At 37.0% G+C, this 21,283-nt stretch overlaps 2 protein-coding genes across 2 annotated transcripts in view; one reads left to right on the plus strand and one right to left on the minus strand.

Annotated features, from left to right (window-relative positions):
• LOC110027950 overlaps positions 1 to 1,260 on the plus strand; it is a 1,522-nt gene extending 262 nt beyond the window's left edge. Inside the window, exons 2-4 of the mRNA XM_020729612.1 lie at positions 852 to 1,016; positions 1,097 to 1,189; positions 1,234 to 1,260. Of these exons, the coding sequence (XP_020585271.1) occupies positions 852 to 1,016; positions 1,097 to 1,189; positions 1,234 to 1,260 (285 nt within the window). The remainder of the gene's footprint in view (positions 1 to 851; positions 1,017 to 1,096; positions 1,190 to 1,233) is intronic.
• Positions 1,261 to 14,421: 13,161 nt separating this feature from the next.
• The window catches only part of LOC110027959 (proline-, glutamic acid- and leucine-rich protein 1-like), a 16,442-nt gene continuing 9,580 nt past the window's right edge, over positions 14,422 to 21,283 (minus strand). Inside the window, exons 3-8 of the mRNA XM_020729628.1 lie at positions 19,806 to 19,990; positions 18,698 to 18,825; positions 17,918 to 18,097; positions 17,471 to 17,577; positions 16,101 to 16,338; positions 14,422 to 15,325 (exon numbers count right to left, since the gene is read on the minus strand). Of these exons, the coding sequence (XP_020585287.1) occupies positions 14,604 to 15,325; positions 16,101 to 16,338; positions 17,471 to 17,577; positions 17,918 to 18,097; positions 18,698 to 18,825; positions 19,806 to 19,990 (1,560 nt within the window). The 3' untranslated portion in view covers positions 14,422 to 14,603. The remainder of the gene's footprint in view (positions 15,326 to 16,100; positions 16,339 to 17,470; positions 17,578 to 17,917; positions 18,098 to 18,697; positions 18,826 to 19,805; positions 19,991 to 21,283) is intronic.

Genomic DNA, 21,283 nt, shown 5'->3' on the forward strand with positions numbered 1-21,283 from the left:
GTCCTTAGTGATATATATATATATATATTTGAAGTATTTTCTATACTCTCCTCTTTTGTCTTTTGTTTTGTTTCTTCTCCCTTTATTTATTTATTTATTTTTTTTGGCAGTTCCTTTAGCTTTATTCTTGTAAATGTAATTTGTTTTATGATATAATATGATTAGGGTTGTCAAAACAGGTTGATGTTCGTGAACAACTCGTGTTAAGCTCATTTAGTAGCTCGTGTTCGATTTGTTTGCTAACCAAATGAGCCGAACACAAACAATTTTTTTTTGCACTCGATATATAAAAGAGTCGAATATCAACAAAGTTTAATGAGTACTGTTTTAAATAATTTAATTGGCTACAATGTTAAAAAAAGTTATAATAAATTAAAATAAATAATTAAAAATATACATTAAATTCTATTTAAATGAATATTTTAATATAAATAATAATATTTAATCTCGTCCTACTCTTAATATTCTACATATTGTCAAAAATTGCTCATTATTCATGAATAGCTCGTTTTCAGCTCGATAAGCGAGCGAGCCAAACACAAATAAATTTATAGATAAACGAACTGAACACAAATAATGATATTTTTTAATAAGTCGAGTTTTGACTAGCTCAAGCACGACTCGTTTACATCTCTAAAGATTACATGCATCATTAAAATTGTTAAAATAATTTTTTATTCACAAAAATTTATATTGGCCCATAAATGGATAGCCATATCCACACGGGGCCCCTACTTTCCCGGAGGCTCAAGTGGCTTCCGGAAACAGAAGGAAGGGATAAATGAAGAACCCATGAATGGAACTAGGAAGGGCATTCTGCAGCGTTGATTTTTGCGTTCTGCACAGAGTAGGGCTATGAAATCTGTGCTGGACGTGCTACCCCGTCTTTACCGATCGCCGACGGCGGCGTCGGCGGGGCGGCGGCGGTAGCAGCTCGGAGAAGCTCCCGGGGATTCAGCGACAAGGGCCGAGTTCTTAGTGAGGAGGAGATGGCCGCTGAAACGATCTACATTCAGGTAGTAATCCAATATCTAATCGCTGATCATCTCAGCGCTTCGGATCTGACTTTTTTTCATCGTTTCATCTTCTTTGCTAGAAAATGGAGAAGGAGAAGTTGGAGAAGATGAAGAGGAAGGCGGAGAAGGAGAAAGCTGAAGCAGAGAAGAAGAAAGCGGAAGCGGCGGAAAAGGTTTTTTTTCTTTTTTTTTTTTTGTGTTCTTTCATCATTTATAGATTACGAACAGGTCTCCTTTCTTCTAATTCGATTGAAAAGGTGATTGAAAAGGGTTAGGGGAATTAGGGATTTGAGATTTTTTTACTATCATTTGTTTTGAAATTTATTTGTTCTTTAATCTGATTTTAAGCTTGAATAGGGCGAGCAATTGTGAGGATTCAACTATCTCTTGTGTATGATCAGATTGTGGCAGCACGGATCTGGATGGAAGCTGAGCAACTTGACAAATGAAGTGGGTCACCAGTTAAGATGTTATAGAATGAAATGTAGTGCGTAGCAAGCTTGCCGCCTTTAGTGAGTAATTGCTTATCAGCCTAATCAACTGTACTGTATAAATGACCACGATGACCATACATTCCTTTGCATAGGAAAGGGCCTAAAAGGTAATTATTTAACGAAGGTGTCCCTTATACCTATAAATAGGAGGTCATTTTGTGGGAGAAGATTCTAGACACTCATTTTTACTGTTTACTCTCTCCTCTTCCACTTGTTTTACGTGCTCTATTTCTTGGATGTGATTCCTGAACAATTTTGGGTTCAACACCCTAAAAGGTGCAATGAGTTTGGAATCATATCACCAACAAGAAGAGTTAGAATCATATCACCAACAAGAAGAGTTGGAATCATATCACCAACAAGAAGAGGAGTATAGCATAGCGGCAAAGCAACAGTCCAAGAACCACAAAACCAAGCCACGGAGGTGGATAGCATGAGGGAGATAATCCAGTAGTAAGAAATGGAGATGAAAGAAGAGCTGATGCGGGAGATGAGAGAACAGATGGTGGGTCCTTTCCAAGAAGCCCTAACCAAAGGAGGCCAGAAGCCACAAAGCCAAAATCCTTATGAGTATATTCGCCAAGAGCCCGACCACAGGGATAGACCTACGGCTAACAACAGACGTGATGGACCGATCCCCAACAGCCGAAAGTCTGAGCCAGTAGAAGACGAGGATGACGACTCTCATTATCAAGGTAGCGCTGAACCAGCCTCGGTCGAGAAACACCGCACCACGCCGACCACAGCTCTCCATCATGTGAAAAATGGACTTTCTTGACAAATCTCTGAAAAAGAACTACCCGAAAAGTTTAAGATCCCTAACTTCGACTCATACAAAGGCCTCGTCGACCTAGCCGACCATGTGGCTGCTTTCGAGTTGGCCATCATTATATTCAAATTCAAAATCACCGACGAGTTCAATTGTCATATATTTCTCGCCATGCGGAGAGATTCGTCCCTCTATTTGTTCAACGCTCTCCCGAAGAGAGTCATCCCCTTCTTTTGTGAGTTTAAAATGCTATTTATAGCCCATTTTGTTAGTGCACAAAAACCAAGGAAAAATTTTAGACTTTCTTGCAAGTTAAGCAAAAGAGGGAGAGACCCTCCATTCGTGTTTAGTGAGATTCCAGTGGGAAATGATGGAGATCCAGATGCTCGAACCTCTGATTGCTCAAACTGCCTCGATACAGGGAGTTAAGAGCGAACATTTCAAATATGTCCTAGGCTTATGCAAGCTGAATTCGATGGCTGAATTCTTGGAGATGACAAGCCATCATATTACTGTTGAAGAATTAGTCCTTAGTGATCAGGAAGAGGCCAGGAAAGCCGTTGTTGATGCCCAATCACAAAAGTGGGCAGCGGTAGATAACAGTTGACGGGCGAAGGATGACCCTCTTCCCCGTATTCACCCGCTCTACCAAAACAGCCCGCATAACAAAGAAAGCCTAAAAGTTGACCATCGAGACAAGTGTCCTCGGTACCCTAATCGGTGTCCGACCCAATATAACGAGCAACTGGTGATTCAGTCGGAGCAACTCAAAATGAACCCCCTAAGGGTCTTGATGGCCGAGCTGGTGGAGGTCATTCAAGATAATGATTACTTCAAGAAAGCTCAATCTATGAGAATCGGGGGCTCTGCCCAGAACCCAAATAAATTATGTGTCTACCATCGAGACCACGAACATGACACGGAGGAATGTCGACACTTTAGATGCCTCGTCAAGGATTTGATCAAGTTTGAAAGATTGAAAAATTTCTTGGCTGACGAGGCGGTCACACACAAACAAGGAAAGCCCCAACTGGCAGAGTGACGATGAACCAGTTTGTGCCGACACTATCTGCATCGAAATACTCGAGATACTAGGAGGGGTGGAGAGTCTTCCCGACTATCAAGCTTGAAAAGGGACCGGTCGAGAGATCCATGTTCCACTGCTCTCATCCCACAGAGAACCATGCGATCAGGAAGAGGCCAGGAAAGCCGTTGTTGATGCCCAATCACAAAAGTGGGCAGCGGTAGATAACAGTTGACGGGCGAAGGATGACCCTCTTCCCCGTATTCACCCGCTCTACCAAAACAGCCCGCATAACAAAGAAAGCCTAAAAGTTGACCATCGAGACAAGTGTCCTCGGTACCCTAATCGGTGTCCGACCCAATATAACGAGCAACTGGTGATTCAGTCGGAGCAACTCAAAATGAACCCCCTAAGGGTCTTGATGGCCGAGCTGGTGGAGGTCATTCAAGATAATGATTACTTCAAGAAAGCTCAATCTATGAGAATCGGGGGCTCTGCCCAGAACCCAAATAAATTATGTGTCTACCATCGAGACCACGAACATGACACGGAGGAATGTCGACACTTTAGATGCCTCGTCAAGGATTTGATCAAGTTTGAAAGATTGAAAAATTTCTTGGCTGACGAGGCGGTCACACACAAACAAGGAAAGCCCCAACTGGCAGAGTGACGATGAACCAGTTTGTGCCGACACTATCTGCATCGAAATACTCGAGATACTAGGAGGGGTGGAGAGTCTTCCCGACTATCAAGCTTGAAAAGGGACCGGTCGAGAGATCCATGTTCCACTGCTCTCATCCCACAGAGAACCATGCGATCAGGAAGAGGCCAGGAAAGCCGTTGTTGATGCCCAATCACAAAAGTGGGCAGCGGTAGATAACAGTTGACGGGCGAAGGATGACCCTCTTCCCCGTATTCACCCGCTCTACCAAAACAGCCCGCATAACAAAGAAAGCCTAAAAGTTGACCATCGAGACAAGTGTCCTCGGTACCCTAATCGGTGTCCGACCCAATATAACGAGCAACTGGTGATTCAGTCGGAGCAACTCAAAATGAACCCCCTAAGGGTCTTGATGGCCGAGCTGGTGGAGGTCATTCAAGATAATGATTACTTCAAGAAAGCTCAATCTATGAGAATCGGGGGCTCTGCCCAGAACCCAAATAAATTATGTGTCTACCATCGAGACCACGAACATGACACGGAGGAATGTCGACACTTTAGATGCCTCGTCAAGGATTTGATCAAGTTTGAAAGATTGAAAAATTTCTTGGCTGACGAGGCGGTCACACACAAACAAGGAAAGCCCCAACTGGCAGAGTGACGATGAACCAGTTTGTGCCGACACTATCTGCATCGAAATACTCGAGATACTAGGAGGGGTGGAGAGTCTTCCCGACTATCAAGCTTGAAAAGGGACCGGTCGAGAGATCCATGTTCCACTGCTCTCATCCCACAGAGAACCATGCGATCAGGAAGAGGCCAGGAAAGCCGTTGTTGATGCCCAATCACAAAAGTGGGCAGCGGTAGATAACAGTTGACGGGCGAAGGATGACCCTCTTCCCCGTATTCACCCGCTCTACCAAAACAGCCCGCATAACAAAGAAAGCCTAAAAGTTGACCATCGAGACAAGTGTCCTCGGTACCCTAATCGGTGTCCGACCCAATATAACGAGCAACTGGTGATTCAGTCGGAGCAACTCAAAATGAACCCCCTAAGGGTCTTGATGGCCGAGCTGGTGGAGGTCATTCAAGATAATGATTACTTCAAGAAAGCTCAATCTATGAGAATCGGGGGCTCTGCCCAGAACCCAAATAAATTATGTGTCTACCATCGAGACCACGAACATGACACGGAGGAATGTCGACACTTTAGATGCCTCGTCAAGGATTTGATCAAGTTTGAAAGATTGAAAAATTTCTTGGCTGACGAGGCGGTCACACACAAACAAGGAAAGCCCCAACTGGCAGAGTGACGATGAACCAGTTTGTGCCGACACTATCTGCATCGAAATACTCGAGATACTAGGAGGGGTGGAGAGTCTTCCCGACTATCAAGCTTGAAAAGGGACCGGTCGAGAGATCCATGTTCCACTGCTCTCATCCCACAGAGAACCATGCGATCAGGAAGAGGCCAGGAAAGCCGTTGTTGATGCCCAATCACAAAAGTGGGCAGCGGTAGATAACAGTTGACGGGCGAAGGATGACCCTCTTCCCCGTATTCACCCGCTCTACCAAAACAGCCCGCATAACAAAGAAAGCCTAAAAGTTGACCATCGAGACAAGTGTCCTCGGTACCCTAATCGGTGTCCGACCCAATATAACGAGCAACTGGTGATTCAGTCGGAGCAACTCAAAATGAACCCCCTAAGGGTCTTGATGGCCGAGCTGGTGGAGGTCATTCAAGATAATGATTACTTCAAGAAAGCTCAATCTATGAGAATCGGGGGCTCTGCCCAGAACCCAAATAAATTATGTGTCTACCATCGAGACCACGAACATGACACGGAGGAATGTCGACACTTTAGATGCCTCGTCAAGGATTTGATCAAGTTTGAAAGATTGAAAAATTTCTTGGCTGACGAGGCGGTCACACACAAACAAGGAAAGCCCCAACTGGCAGAGTGACGATGAACCAGTTTGTGCCGACACTATCTGCATCGAAATACTCGAGATACTAGGAGGGGTGGAGAGTCTTCCCGACTATCAAGCTTGAAAAGGGACCGGTCGAGAGATCCATGTTCCACTGCTCTCATCCCACAGAGAACCATGCGATCAGGAAGAGGCCAGGAAAGCCGTTGTTGATGCCCAATCACAAAAGTGGGCAGCGGTAGATAACAGTTGACGGGCGAAGGATGACCCTCTTCCCCGTATTCACCCGCTCTACCAAAACAGCCCGCATAACAAAGAAAGCCTAAAAGTTGACCATCGAGACAAGTGTCCTCGGTACCCTAATCGGTGTCCGACCCAATATAACGAGCAACTGGTGATTCAGTCGGAGCAACTCAAAATGAACCCCCTAAGGGTCTTGATGGCCGAGCTGGTGGAGGTCATTCAAGATAATGATTACTTCAAGAAAGCTCAATCTATGAGAATCGGGGGCTCTGCCCAGAACCCAAATAAATTATGTGTCTACCATCGAGACCACGAACATGACACGGAGGAATGTCGACACTTTAGATGCCTCGTCAAGGATTTGATCAAGTTTGAAAGATTGAAAAATTTCTTGGCTGACGAGGCGGTCACACACAAACAAGGAAAGCCCCAACTGGCAGAGTGACGATGAACCAGTTTGTGCCGACACTATCTGCATCGAAATACTCGAGATACTAGGAGGGGTGGAGAGTCTTCCCGACTATCAAGCTTGAAAAGGGACCGGTCGAGAGATCCATGTTCCACTGCTCTCATCCCACAGAGAACCATGCGATCAGGAAGAGGCCAGGAAAGCCGTTGTTGATGCCCAATCACAAAAGTGGGCAGCGGTAGATAACAGTTGACGGGCGAAGGATGACCCTCTTCCCCGTATTCACCCGCTCTACCAAAACAGCCCGCATAACAAAGAAAGCCTAAAAGTTGACCATCGAGACAAGTGTCCTCGGTACCCTAATCGGTGTCCGACCCAATATAACGAGCAACTGGTGATTCAGTCGGAGCAACTCAAAATGAACCCCCTAAGGGTCTTGATGGCCGAGCTGGTGGAGGTCATTCAAGATAATGATTACTTCAAGAAAGCTCAATCTATGAGAATCGGGGGCTCTGCCCAGAACCCAAATAAATTATGTGTCTACCATCGAGACCACGAACATGACACGGAGGAATGTCGACACTTTAGATGCCTCGTCAAGGATTTGATCAAGTTTGAAAGATTGAAAAATTTCTTGGCTGACGAGGCGGTCACACACAAACAAGGAAAGCCCCAACTGGCAGAGTGACGATGAACCAGTTTGTGCCGACACTATCTGCATCGAAATACTCGAGATACTAGGAGGGGTGGAGAGTCTTCCCGACTATCAAGCTTGAAAAGGGACCGGTCGAGAGATCCATGTTCCACTGCTCTCATCCCACAGAGAACCATGCGATCAGGAAGAGGCCAGGAAAGCCGTTGTTGATGCCCAATCACAAAAGTGGGCAGCGGTAGATAACAGTTGACGGGCGAAGGATGACCCTCTTCCCCGTATTCACCCGCTCTACCAAAACAGCCCGCATAACAAAGAAAGCCTAAAAGTTGACCATCGAGACAAGTGTCCTCGGTACCCTAATCGGTGTCCGACCCAATATAACGAGCAACTGGTGATTCAGTCGGAGCAACTCAAAATGAACCCCCTAAGGGTCTTGATGGCCGAGCTGGTGGAGGTCATTCAAGATAATGATTCCTCCCCCTCTTCCAATCACGTTTAGTGATGAAGATCCGCTGGCGAAAGGTAACCCTTATAACGATGCATTTAATAATTAAATGCTGATTTTAAGAATAAAACTTACATTTAATGCAGAAATTAACTTTGTTATTTTTGTCACAGCTGTCGCTTCTAAAAAATAATAAAGTTGTGGAACTAGATATGAATGACTAGATTTTAGTAGCACGGATCTTGATGAAAAGTTAAAGAACACAACAAACGAAGTGGGTCCCTGGTCAAGATACGACAAAACCACAAACTAAGTTAGATAATCAAGAAAATTAATGTCAAAGTCAGGAGATCGTCACAACATGGAGGTCGAACGGGAGACTCCCAAAGGGAAGGCCGAACAAAGGATGTCTTATCAAACGAGCGAAAGAATCAAAATATGAGAAGAAGCCATGGGAATACTCTACTGAGGAACTTTCATACCATCTTCATGTGAATCCGAGAAGAATCTACTTGGCTTGGCTAGAACGACAAAGAATATCAATTTACTTGAGGAGCATTTACATACATAACGACCCAATTCATATGTTTTTACATATATAACATTTATGCTTTGTATTTTACATTTATACCTCCCAAAGTTTTCATATCACATAAAAAATACTGCTGGTTTAAAAAGTGAAATACACATTTTCATGCATAGGTAACATCAGGGGTGGAACCAAGCTATCTCCACTGTCGGCAATTGGGTACCTTGAAATTTGAGATTTTGCTATATATATAGTAAAATGTAGTAGTTTGTTTCTCATGTAATTTAGACAATTTAGTAATTTTTCCCTCCCTCATAATATTTTTTCCCCAATACTTAAAAATTAAACATTTAATGATTGTACCAACCCTAAAAAATTAAGTTGGTTTCGGCCCTAGGTAACATATATGTAAAAATTGAGGTTTTGGTGTTAGATATGTAAATGCATGAGAATTTTAAAACTTGATAAACAATGAATTAAGTGACAAGATAGAAGAAGAAGGAAGATTATACATGGAATTAAAATGAGACGTCAAAAATTTCATAAGAAAGTAGAACTTTGAGACTTCAGAGCTTCTTTATAACAATCAAATCCAAAGATAGATTGATTTGTGCAACCCGTATTAATGGATGGAAATTAGTTGGCTTGACTTTGCACCTAGAGAATGGAGGCGGCTCTTATCTTCTCTTCTCTTCCAACTCTTATTGCTTGATTATATATGTGAGATTGTAGAGGTTATCCTCCGAATTCATATCAATAATGGTGTAGTTTTTGTTTCTCGAGGGAAGCATGAAGAAAGACGCACTCACTGGAACAAAAGATCAATGCATTTTGGGGACAAGCAATGTTTGCAATGGTAAAACTTTGTTTCCAATGAGGCTAATGAGATATGGAAATATTCTTCAATGGGAAATTTACATATCTAACACACGATTCTTATGCATTTACATTTCTCATGCCTAAACTTTCATATTTACATAAATAGCATTCTGGTTCTTTAAATTTATGCATGAAAATGGGTATTTCGCTTTTAAAAAGTGGTAATAGTGTTGTTTTTTATATGATATTAAAAGTTTGACTACTATGTGTGTAAATATAAAAGTTTAGTTGTGAGATACGCAAACACGGTAGAATTGTGTGCTATGTATGTAAGCGCCCCTTCTTCAATATAAGAATCATTTATCTTTTGACTCTTCGCCATAGCTTATGATACCTACAAAAATAAAACATATGTTAAAGGAACCATAATCACAATATAAGCATCATTTATCTTCTGTGCACAACTTTTTTTGTCTTCATTCGCTCATAATACGATGAGAGTGATATTTTCAAAAGTTGTTGTGCTCCCTCTTAGGCTCATAATATAAGAAGAGTTGATGATGATTTTAGTAAGAGGCGTTTACATACATGGCACTCAATACTAATGTATTTACGTATCTCAAACCTAAACTTTAATATTTACACACATACCACTGTTTAATATCACATTAAAAATAGCACTATCGCCACTTTTTAAAAGTGAATACACATTTTTATGCATAGGTCTAAAGCACTCTATACAAAAGAAGGCACTAACCACATTGCTACATTTTTAAAAATAGCACTATCGCCACTTTTTAAAAGTGAATACACATTTTTATGCATAGGTCTAAAGCACCCAAATGCTATGTATGTAAATATGAAAGTTTAGGTATGAGGTATGTAAATAAATAGGAATTATGTGCTAGGTATGTAAGTTTTCCTTATACCAATGACATCTTGATTGACCATGTCATCACCATAACAAGCTTAGTTGTAAGTGAAAATTCCATGAAGGAAAGAGAAGAATATGGTAAATAGAGTAGGGAGTTATAATGCTCCAGCACTTCTAATAAAGGAACGGTGCAACGTCAAACTCGTGTCAGGCACAAACACAACTCTGATATGTGTCAGACATGACATAGAACTGTTCAATTTAAATAATATTTTAAAAAAAAGTGGATACGCATGCCAAACACGTGTGTCCTAAATTAATGAATTAAATTTTTCAAAAAAATATTTTTAAGGTTAAAATTTAAAATATATGTATTTATTTAAAATTTAATGATGATTTACATACATACTACTCAATTTGAATGTATTTATGTATCTAACACCTAAATTTAATTTTTTACATATATTTTACCTTACATATATATCAAAAGGTATATTTCACTTTTTAAAACTGAAAATAGCAGCATATTAGATGTGACATGAAAGATTTATGTGGCATAAATGTAAAAAATCAAAATTTAGGTGTTAGATATGCAAATACATAAGAATTCGGAGCCAAAAAACCGGTTTAGGTGTTAGATATGCAAATACATAAGAATTTGGAGCCAAAAAACCGGTGATCATTTTATTTCTTTTCATGAATAATTGATTAAGAGTATTTAAATCTTGATGTAATACACGATAACATATGCTTATTTTTGTATGGCATAAGCTAAATAATTTTCTATAAACATCTTAGGGGTCATCATTTGGGATCACTTGTTTTTATTTTTTATTATTTATTTTTATTTTATTTGTTATGTTTTGATTCAAATTAAAATGTGTTTTAAAAATAAATTTTATTAAATTTCTAATTTTCTCTTTTGTGTTATTTTAATATTTTGTTTTTTTTTTAATTTCTCTATATGTTTTTAATAATTTTTATTCTAATGGTATGCTTAAGGCATGTCCGTACCCTAAATAAGAGACTGTCCTATGTTTGTGTCTGTGTCTCCTTGTTCGTATTCGTGCAACATAGGTATAGAGATATAAAAGCATAAGGCAAATTGTTGTTTTATAACCCTATTCCTGCTTGAAATAATTATTAAGACAACTTTGGCATCTTATAGCTCAAGGAAGACCTTTGTGAACGCTAGAAACTTTAGCAAGAATAGAACACATAAAGCTCATACAATCTCCCTTTTCATTTCATTAAAATGACTACCCATCTTTATCTTATTTATATAATTATGAGGCCAATCAACGACTCGGATTCCAAAATTTTGCCACATTATCAAAATATTTGTTGAGAACTAGCCACTGGACAAGTGATAAAATCATAGACCATAGTTTATGAAACTTAAATTACCTGAGTATTGCATATGTCCTAAAACTTTTAGGTTATAATCATCATTTTAACCAAGTCTAATTAAGGCAAGAAATGTCATAAAGCTATGAAACCTTAAAATAAATTACTTCAGCTCTTAAATTTGTATATTAACTTATAGCACAACTATAATAAGCTATAACATAACATATATGCTCCATAGGTTATGCACTTTAAGATGTGAATCTAACTATCAGATTTTGATCAACTTTAGTATGATCCAAGGAATTTTTATATAGGGATAATTACATACAGACTACTCAAAACATTAATATTTACAAATTAACCGCTTAGGTGATTTTTTTTGGAAGTACCGAAGCGATGTGTTTACGCATTCCATGATGAGAAATTGATAAAAATGAAAATTATGGTCTGGGGTTTTACTATGATTTTTATATTTGAGTGAGAATTTGGAAGATGGAGGAAGAGGGTGGTTGATTTGTAAATAGTAATTGCCCCTTTTATTATAAAGATGCCATCACATCAAATAATTAACTTAACACTGCATAGTGAATCAAATTGCCCCTCTCGGCATAGATGATATCACATGAATGTATTTGGTTGGCTTGGCTGTACATGCATTTCTCAGTGTAGTTTGCTTTTTATTCATACTTTTTCTTAAATCTCAGTGTAGTTTGCTTTTTATTCATACTTTTTCTGAAATTTTTGAGGAAGATTTACATACATACCCCTTAATTCCTTTTTCTTTACATATCTAACACCTAAACTTTAGTTTATATATATATATATATATATGCCACCTAATCTATGCATTAAAAGGTGCATTTCCTTTACATATCTAACACCTAAACTTTAGTTTTTACATATATATATATATATGCCACCTAATCTATGCATGAAAAGGTGCATTTCCCTTTTTAATGGCATTTTTTATGTGATATGAAAGATTTGGGCGGCATTAGTATAAAAATCAAAAGTTTAGGTGTTAGATATGTAAGTACATGGGAACTGGGTGGTATTTATGTAAATGTAGCATGTTTTAATTGAGTATTTTGGTGTTATGCAGAAATGACAGGAACTCTACAGTCACAAGTTCTGATGCATTTCTTTGTTCTTCAGTTTTTATGTGATGTTCTGAGATCATTTTGCTGCTTGTGAATGGGGGCATAACTATAAATAAATAAAAGTATATGGCCCCATGTGTGTGAATTTGTCTTTTCTGTATATAAGCTATCCCTTGTAGGCAATGGAACTGTGTTTTTTAAACCTGTGATCGATGTGGTTTTCTCCATTGTTCTTCCTGCAGCTGTTAGAAACTTGTTTCTTTGCTACAATTCTGTTTTCTTTTTGAGGCATTTACATTCACACCACCCAATTCCTTTGTATTTACATATCCACACCTAAACTTTACGTTTTTTATATTTATACCAGCCAAATCTTTTATATCGCGCATAGATAAGATGGTATGTATGTAATTGAAGTTTAGGTGTTAGATATGTAAATACATAGGAATTGAGTAGTATTTATGTTAATATTCCTTTTCTTTTTTAGTTCTAATTAACACCTACTTGCTTTTTAATCATAAAAGAATGGAATTTTTAAAGATTTATGAACCATTTAGCATGTCTAGAGCTAAATTATTTTTGCAATTGTGGACTTTTATTGCCCATCATCATGATATAATGCAAACTTTTTGGTAATATATTGCCCAAAGTGTAAGATTTATTTAAATTATTTCATTTATTGTGATTTTTTTATTGTAAAAGTAGAATGTCTAAGTATACTTGTTGATGTAAATTAAAGGTAAATTTGCATACATACCACACAATGCTTTTGCATTTACATATCTAATGCCTAAAGTTTGATGTTTTCATTTGTAACATTTGGGTGTTAAAAAAAGATACATGAAAAGGTTGTATTTCACTTGTGAAATGTTAGTGATGCAGGTATTTAGCCTGTTTGCCAATTATTATATCAAGGTTTATGTTAGGGGCATTTTACATGCATAACACCCAATTCCTATGCATTTACACATCTAACATTTTATATTTATGCCGCCATTTTAACTTTTATGAAGTGAAATTCGTCTTTTCATGCATAGGGAAGGATGGCATGAATGTCAAGTATTGAAGTTTAGATATTAGATATGTAAATGCGAAGAAATTGAGTGGGTTGTAAATCTTTATTTATGTTGATGTTTAAGAATTCAGCTTCTTTCAATTGTAGAGGGCTTCACAATCTCCTTCACTCGAGCAATTGATGAGCTCATTAGTTTCTATCTTTCGACTTAGGCTTTGCTCTATTGTGATTTGTAGGAAGCGAAGCTTTGAACCATCGAGATATTGTCGATCTCAGTCTAATAATCTCATGATTTTGTTCCTTTGCTGTAAATTTTAAAGTTGTTTGGGTGCTCGGTTGTACAAAAGATTTTTATATTTAAAAATTGTGCTTCATTCTTCTCGAGGGATCTCACATCATAAACAACCCCCTTCAAAAAAAAATATATATATATATATATATATATATATATATATTAAAGGAAATCGGTATTTGGTAGAGATCCAAATACCGATTTCCCATGTGATATGCTCCATGATGAGAGCCCGAGCCATATGCCTAAATATTCGAGAATCCGGCGCCGTTAGGGATCGTGACCTGAGGGGACTTACAGTGAATCATGCCAACCAACAGGCAACGACTTGCGGCATATATATACATTAAAAGGAATGGTGAGGGGTTATTATACGAGCTTCTAGCCACCCTTAATGTGCATACAATTTGAGTACCACCTCTTTAAGGTCAACTGTGTTAATGGGTATTCAAGCCCCCGACCTGAGGAGTCTTATACCATGAATGTCAACCAACAGACCGGTGTACACCGCACAATATATTTCTATATATATATTGCACCTAAACTTTCATATTTTACATAATATCATTTTAGTGTTATAAGCCTGTTCATTAAAATGTGTATTTCACTATTTTTTACAGAAAGAAATTTACATACATACTACAAAAATATCGTCACTATTTTTTCTTAAGATGAAATACATATTTTCATGCATAAATTTATAACAGTGATATAAGTGTTTAAGTATCAAACTTTTTGAGTGTCATATATATAAATACATAATTATTATATGGTGCACAAGTAAATTTCTGTGTCACTCTACATAGAAGCCGAAATGCAGGGTCATATTTGTAAAGTTGTAATTCATAAACCCAACAGTGAAAACAAATAGATAAAAGAAGTTCATCATGTCAGGTAGAGGTACAAAAATCATGGTTCCTTCTCATGATGGCCCAGAGCTGTACATTAAATGAAAAAAAAAAAATTATATGATGATGTTCTACTCAGAATCAGGATCTCCATCTACTATACTTGGCAATGAATCCAGAGAGACTGAATCTGAATCATAATAAAAAAGCTTTGCATCCCTGTCTCTGAACAAATCAGGTGATATTTTATGAGCAGAATCTTCTTTAATGTCGTCAACCGAGAGTTTAATCACATCACTGCCATGGTTTCTCAGATTTGCAGTTATGCCAGAAGGACTTGCAGTTTTACCGGGCTCCATCTCTGCAATGGATATAGCTAGACTTCCTTGGCCAAAATCCATCTTATTGTGTGAAGCATTGTGGGAGCTCGTCTCTGTTTTGTCTCTATCAGCAGTGAATTCATCAACATTTTGTGAAAATTTGATTTCAGACCCTGAAAGATTAGAACCAGCTTGTACATTAATCGCCGGAGCCTTCGTCGTAATATCTTCAGTAGGATTTGGGGATTTCTGGGTTGTTTCATTGGTTTTATCATTCAGGTTTCTGCTGTCAGGAAGAATTTGATCATCATTTTTATCAAACCAAGCACTGGATAGTTCATCTTCCTCATCAAGGAGTTCTAGATCCCCTTTTAAGTTAGTTTTGATGACATTGTTGAATCCTGCATCAACTGATTGGTTTGTGGGAGGAAGATGATCCGTTAGGGGCAGGGCACGAGGGTGTATGAGAACTTCGAGAGCGAGAAGGGCATGCGCGCAGAAGGTAGCTATCTTCGATCCAGTTTCTCGTCTTCCTGCAGCATAATTTTTTAGGGAACCTTGAGAATGAGATTAAAAAAAAGGGTTAAATTTCAGAGGGGCAGGAGCATTCACATACATATCACCCAATTCATGTCTATTTACTTATCCAAGACCTAAAATTTGTTTTTTTTTATATTTATACCACCCTAAACTTTCATATCACATAAAAAATACTACCATTTTAACTTTTAAAAAGAGAAATACACATTTTCAAGCATAGGTAAGGTGGCATGTATGCAAAATTGGAGTTTTGGTGTTAGATATGTAAATACATAGGAACTGAGCGGTATGTAGGCAAATCTTCCCATTTCAAAATGGTCTCCCGACTATTTGACTATTCGGATGCGACCAATTTAGTCCCAAAAATACCACAATTTTAACTTTTAATAAGCAAAATACAACTTTTCATGCATAGGTAAGGTGACATGATACAAAATTGATGTTTAGGTGTTATATGTAAATACAGAGGAATTGAGCGGTATGTATGCAAATCTTCCTACTTTAAATTGAAATTTGATCTCCTCGATCTTTTAGGGATTAAATTGAGATCAAATTTGTATAATCAGGGGACAAAATGGAGATTAAATGGAGACCATTTTTGTCATGTGCTCTATAAAAGAGATGAATTTGGATCAATTTTTAATAGTCGAGTGACTACATTAGATCACTGCAAAACTCTGCGACTAAATTAACCATATGTGAAAGGTTGGGAGACTATTTTGAGTTTTATACCGATAAAAAATAATACTTTGTTGATGGCATTATTACCTCTTTGAAAAAGATTGAGACCTTGAGATAAATATGGAGGTCGAGTTTCGGTTGGTGAAAGAAGAGATGCGAGCAGCGCCTCTAAGGCGGCTAGCTGAAAGTCAGCAAAAGAGGATTCGTCTGCCACCAAAGACGACTTATCTTCGTTCGCCCATCCAACATCACAAGCATTTGTTGCCACATTTATCACGAGGCGATCAACATCTCGGCGCCATGTCTCGGATCTCAACGAACCACCCTGTTGAATTTCAGAAAATAGTTATTGAAGTCAAAAAAGTTTGAAGGCAGGAAAATGATGCAATGAGCTGATTTCAAATAGGTTTAGCAAGGAGAAAAATGAAAAAAGTAATGGAAGAATTACATACATACCACTCATTTCTTATGGGATTAGGTATCAAACACCTGTACTTCAATTTTTACATACATGCCCCACTCTACCAGGGCATGAAAAGGTGTATTTCACTTTTTAAAAGTTAAAATAGGGGTATTTTTTATACGATATAAATGATTTGTGCGGTATAAATGTAAAAATGAAGTTTTGCAAATACATAAGAATTGTGATGGTAATTAGGGAGGGCATAGAAACTGCTTAATGAGATTTTTAATATTTGTTATACAACCAACATAAATAAATATCATATAATGCACACAAAAAGGTGGGTATAGATCTATGAAGAGGCTTAAGGCCCTTCAATACAACAAAATAAAACAAGTAGATGGCTTTCAGATGTGAATATCTGAAAAACCCAAATAACTTTGTAATGCATCATTGAATTTTTCAAAGTCAAAACAAACAGAAAAACACTTTATTTTCAGAATGTAATTCCATATTTTCTTGAGATTATGTTATATACGAACAAAAGAGTAAAGTGCCAAAATAGTTTCTTGAGTGTTTATCTGGGGCCATTTTAATCACAGAGTTTATAAAAGTGTCAAAATAGTCTTTATATTCTTTAACTTATAGTTGAAATAGTCCTCACAGAAGACTATTTCGCCCATATTAAAAGAGACAAAATTGACAATTTTATAGGACTAAAATGACACGTAAAAAAATCATGGGACTGTTTTGACACTTCTCTGGTGAAAAAATTAAGGGGCATTTACATACATACCATCCAATTCTTATCTATTTACATGTCTAATACCTAAACCTTACTTTGTACATTTAAAACACCCAAATCTTTCATGTCACGCCAAATTTACCATCATTTTAACTCTTAATAAGTCAAATACAGCTTTTCATGCATAGGTAAGGCAGCACGTATGTAAAAAATTAAGTTCAGGTGTTAGATATGTAAACATATAGGAATTGACTGGTATGTATGTAATCTCCCAAAAAAATAATTAGCCAAAAATATTTGCATACGCACCATTGTGAGAAGAGCTTCCAATGTTTTTAGTGCAGCTATCTTCACAGAAAGAGGAGCTTCTGATTCCTTGCTGCAAATCTTACTGCTTGAATCAAACCCGTTGGGATGTTCCGCAGGGATTATTGAGGTGCGTTTTCTCTTCTTGTCATAATTTTGTTGAAATGTCTCACCGACGAATATGGATGGCTGCATATTGGAAAGCACTGGACTACTCCGAAGCTCGAGATTATCGGCGAGGTCAGCAAAAGCATTACTAATTACCTCTTGGGAAAGGTAAATAGTCATTCCTAATCAAGATTGATAGTTAGGAGTTGAATATCATTCAATTATGTGTAAAGAAGATAGTACTTTGGTAAAAATATAAGCATTGACATGCATGCCACACAATTCTTATGTATTTACATATCTAACAAGTGAACTTTAACACACCACCCCATTTCTATGCATGTTCCGCAGGGATTATTGAGGTGCGTTTTCTCTTCTTGTCATAATTTTGTTGAAATGTCTCACCGACGAATATGGATGGCTGCATATTGGAAAGCACTGGACTACTCCGAAGCTCGAGATTATCGGCGAGGTCAGCAAAAGCATTACTAATTACCTCTTGGGAAAGGTAAATAGTCATTCCTAATCAAGATTGATAGTTAGGAGTTGAATATCATTCAATTATGTGTAAAGAAGATGGTACTTTGGTCAAAATATAAGCATTGACATACATGCCACACAATTCTTATGTATTTACATATCTAACACCTGAACTTTAATGTTTAAGTTCATAACACTCAAAGCTTTAACATCACGTCAAAAATACCAGTTTACTAACTTTTTAAAAGACAAATGCATATTTCTATGCATAGCTTTATAGAAACAAGATGTTATAAATATAAGAAGGTTTACATACATACCACCCCATTTCTATGTATTTATATATCCAAACACATAAACTTCAATTTTTACATACATAACATGAAAAGGTGTATTTCACCTTTTTAAAATTAAAATGGTGGAATTTTTTTATGTGATATAAATATAAATATCAAACAAAACCATAAGAAATGTCTGGTACATATGTAAATTTTCCTTCGTTAAAAGAGCAACAAATATCATTCAGTTGTAAAAAGATGGCTAAATAGCAAGCATTTTGTCCCTTTATGCTTTTGGCCTAAGAACAACACCAAGGATTGAAAACTGAGAATTACATTTGGAAAACAAATGAGAGAAGCATACCGACACCCATCGAGATCAGTAGCATCTGCACTATTAAATATACTTTTCTCCTTATGGAAGGCATCCTCGTCTTCCGAAAATACTCGGTGAGGAGCCGCACAACATTGGCGCTATGTGGCAAGAGTTGGCTGCAGCCAAAAATTGCATTTTTAAGTGAGTGCAATTTTATAAAGTTACCATGCAAACAAGAATTAACTGCATCAAAAGATAAGTCTGCGCATTAAAAGCCTGCATGATTGAAAGGTGTCAATTTAGTCCAAAACTCTTTTATATGGGTTGAAATAGGAGTCCCCTCGAAGGACTATTTCAGTCTCAAATTAAAGAATTTGTGGGCTAATTTAGCACTATTATAGAATATGCAACTAAAATGGTCAAAGGACTACTTTGATACTTGAATGACAAATAAGCTATAACTTTAATGTTACTATCTATAAGAAAAAAGGCCATTTTTGTTTCAAGAGAACATGACTATAAAAGTCAAAAATCTCAAGGGGGCATTTACATACATACCACATAATTTTTATGTATGTACATGCATAACACGCAAATCCTTAACATCGCATAAAAAATATCACTATCACTTCCTTTTCAAAAATGAAATATGCCTTTTTCACGCATGGATTTGTAACACCAAAGTGTTATAAGTGTAAACATCAAACTTCAGGTGTTCGATATTTAAATACATAATAATTGTATGGTATGTATGTAACTCTCCATAAATTTAAACATGCGAGTGACTCAAATGGGCCTTGCATTGCATTGTTATTACCACACCTAATCATAAAATAAATGAACCCATCTTCAAGAACAAAGGTTACTCACCTGGGCCAAAACAATCATAAGGAAATATGAAGGTTTTTATACATACCACTCACTTAGTCACTTCCCATGTACTTAACATAGTTAACACCTAAACTTCAATTTTTACATATATGCCAACTTACCTATGCATGAAATGGTGTATTTTACTAAGTAGCGGTATTTTTTATTAGATACGAAAGATTTGGGTGGTACAAATGTAAAAAGTAAATTTTAAGTGTTAAAATGTAAATACATAGAAATTGAGGGGTATGTATGTAAATGTGCCAAAAAAATATAGAAGCCTCACCTTCGTAAACCTTTAATAATGGCAATAAGTAAATCCAAGCTACCCAGATGAAGAGCTGGGAGCTCCGCACAAAGAAGTTCCTGATGCAATGAGCTGGTCAAAGGAAACAATGATCCACCAAAAGAACCATCCATTTGAAGAACTCTCCCAACTGTAGCTAACAGGGGGCGTGCAGGAATCAACACCTGTAAAAAAGAAGCATTAAAAAACATTGAATTACATGTGTATATTCACAAGGGGCATTTACATTCATACCACCCAAGTCTTACTTATTTGCAAATCTAACGCCTAGTCCTTTTAACTTTTACATTTATACCACCCAAATTCTTCATATGACAAAAAATGACACCATTTTAACTTTTAAAAAGTGAAATACATCTTCTCATAGGTACGGTGACATGTATGTAAAAATTGAAGTTTAGGTGTCAGATATGTAAATACATAAGAATTGAGTCATATGTCTGTAAATCTTCCTAAAAATAGAAGTTAAAGTACTTGTGCATATTCATAAGGGACATTTACATAAGCACCACCCAATGCTTATGTATTCACATATCTAACACTAAAACTTTACTTCTTACATTTGTACCTCCGAAATCTTTCATATCACATCAAAAATATCACTATTTTAATTATTAAAAAGTGAAATACACATTTTCATTATTATATAAGATGTCATATATGTAAAAATTGAGGTTTTGGTGCTTGATATGTACATACATAAGAATTGACTGGTATGTACGTAAATCTTCCTATTAAAAAATGCCTAGGAGTGGACCTGCAGATGTGTGTGCATGGACTTCTATCCCCCTATTCATATTTTGATGTATGAGCTTCAAATATACGATCTAAACAATCCATTTGGCTTAACATCCATGCAATTAGTGCATTTAAAAAACTCGATTAAGAATAGGATATATCAAATTTATGTGCATGTGCACGTAACACATACAGCGTGCACATACAAATATATACACGAACAATTATGGTCCGATCAAGGATCAAGTCCGAGGTTTTTATTTTGGGGCATTTACATACATACCACACAATTCTTATGTATCTACATATATAATACCTAAAGTTTGATATTTACATTTATAGCACTTGGGTATTATAAATCAATGCATGAAAATGTGTATTTCACTTTTAAAAAAGATAGTGGTATTTTTTTATGTGATGTTAAACATTTGAGTGATATGTATGTAAATATCAAAGTTTAGGTGTTAGACACGTAAATATATAAGAATTGTGTGGCATTTATGTATTTGATTTTCAGGGGGATTTAATTTTTAGTAACTTCTATTATTAGTATTTTCTACCTTTTGAATTTGGAATTATTGTTATGTCATAATTCAAATTTTCTTATTTTATTACGGGGACTTAAGGCTAATTTCATTGCTTGCCTAATGTGGGAGCCATCCACCTCTATTTTTCTCGTAATCGTTTTCTATTAAACTGAAAAGGTATAAATATTTTTG

Source organism: Phalaenopsis equestris, unplaced genomic scaffold (genome assembly GCF_001263595.1).
Source record: "Phalaenopsis equestris unplaced genomic scaffold, ASM126359v1 Scaffold000469, whole genome shotgun sequence".
Classification (NCBI taxonomy): Eukaryota; Viridiplantae; Streptophyta; class Magnoliopsida; order Asparagales; family Orchidaceae; genus Phalaenopsis; species Phalaenopsis equestris.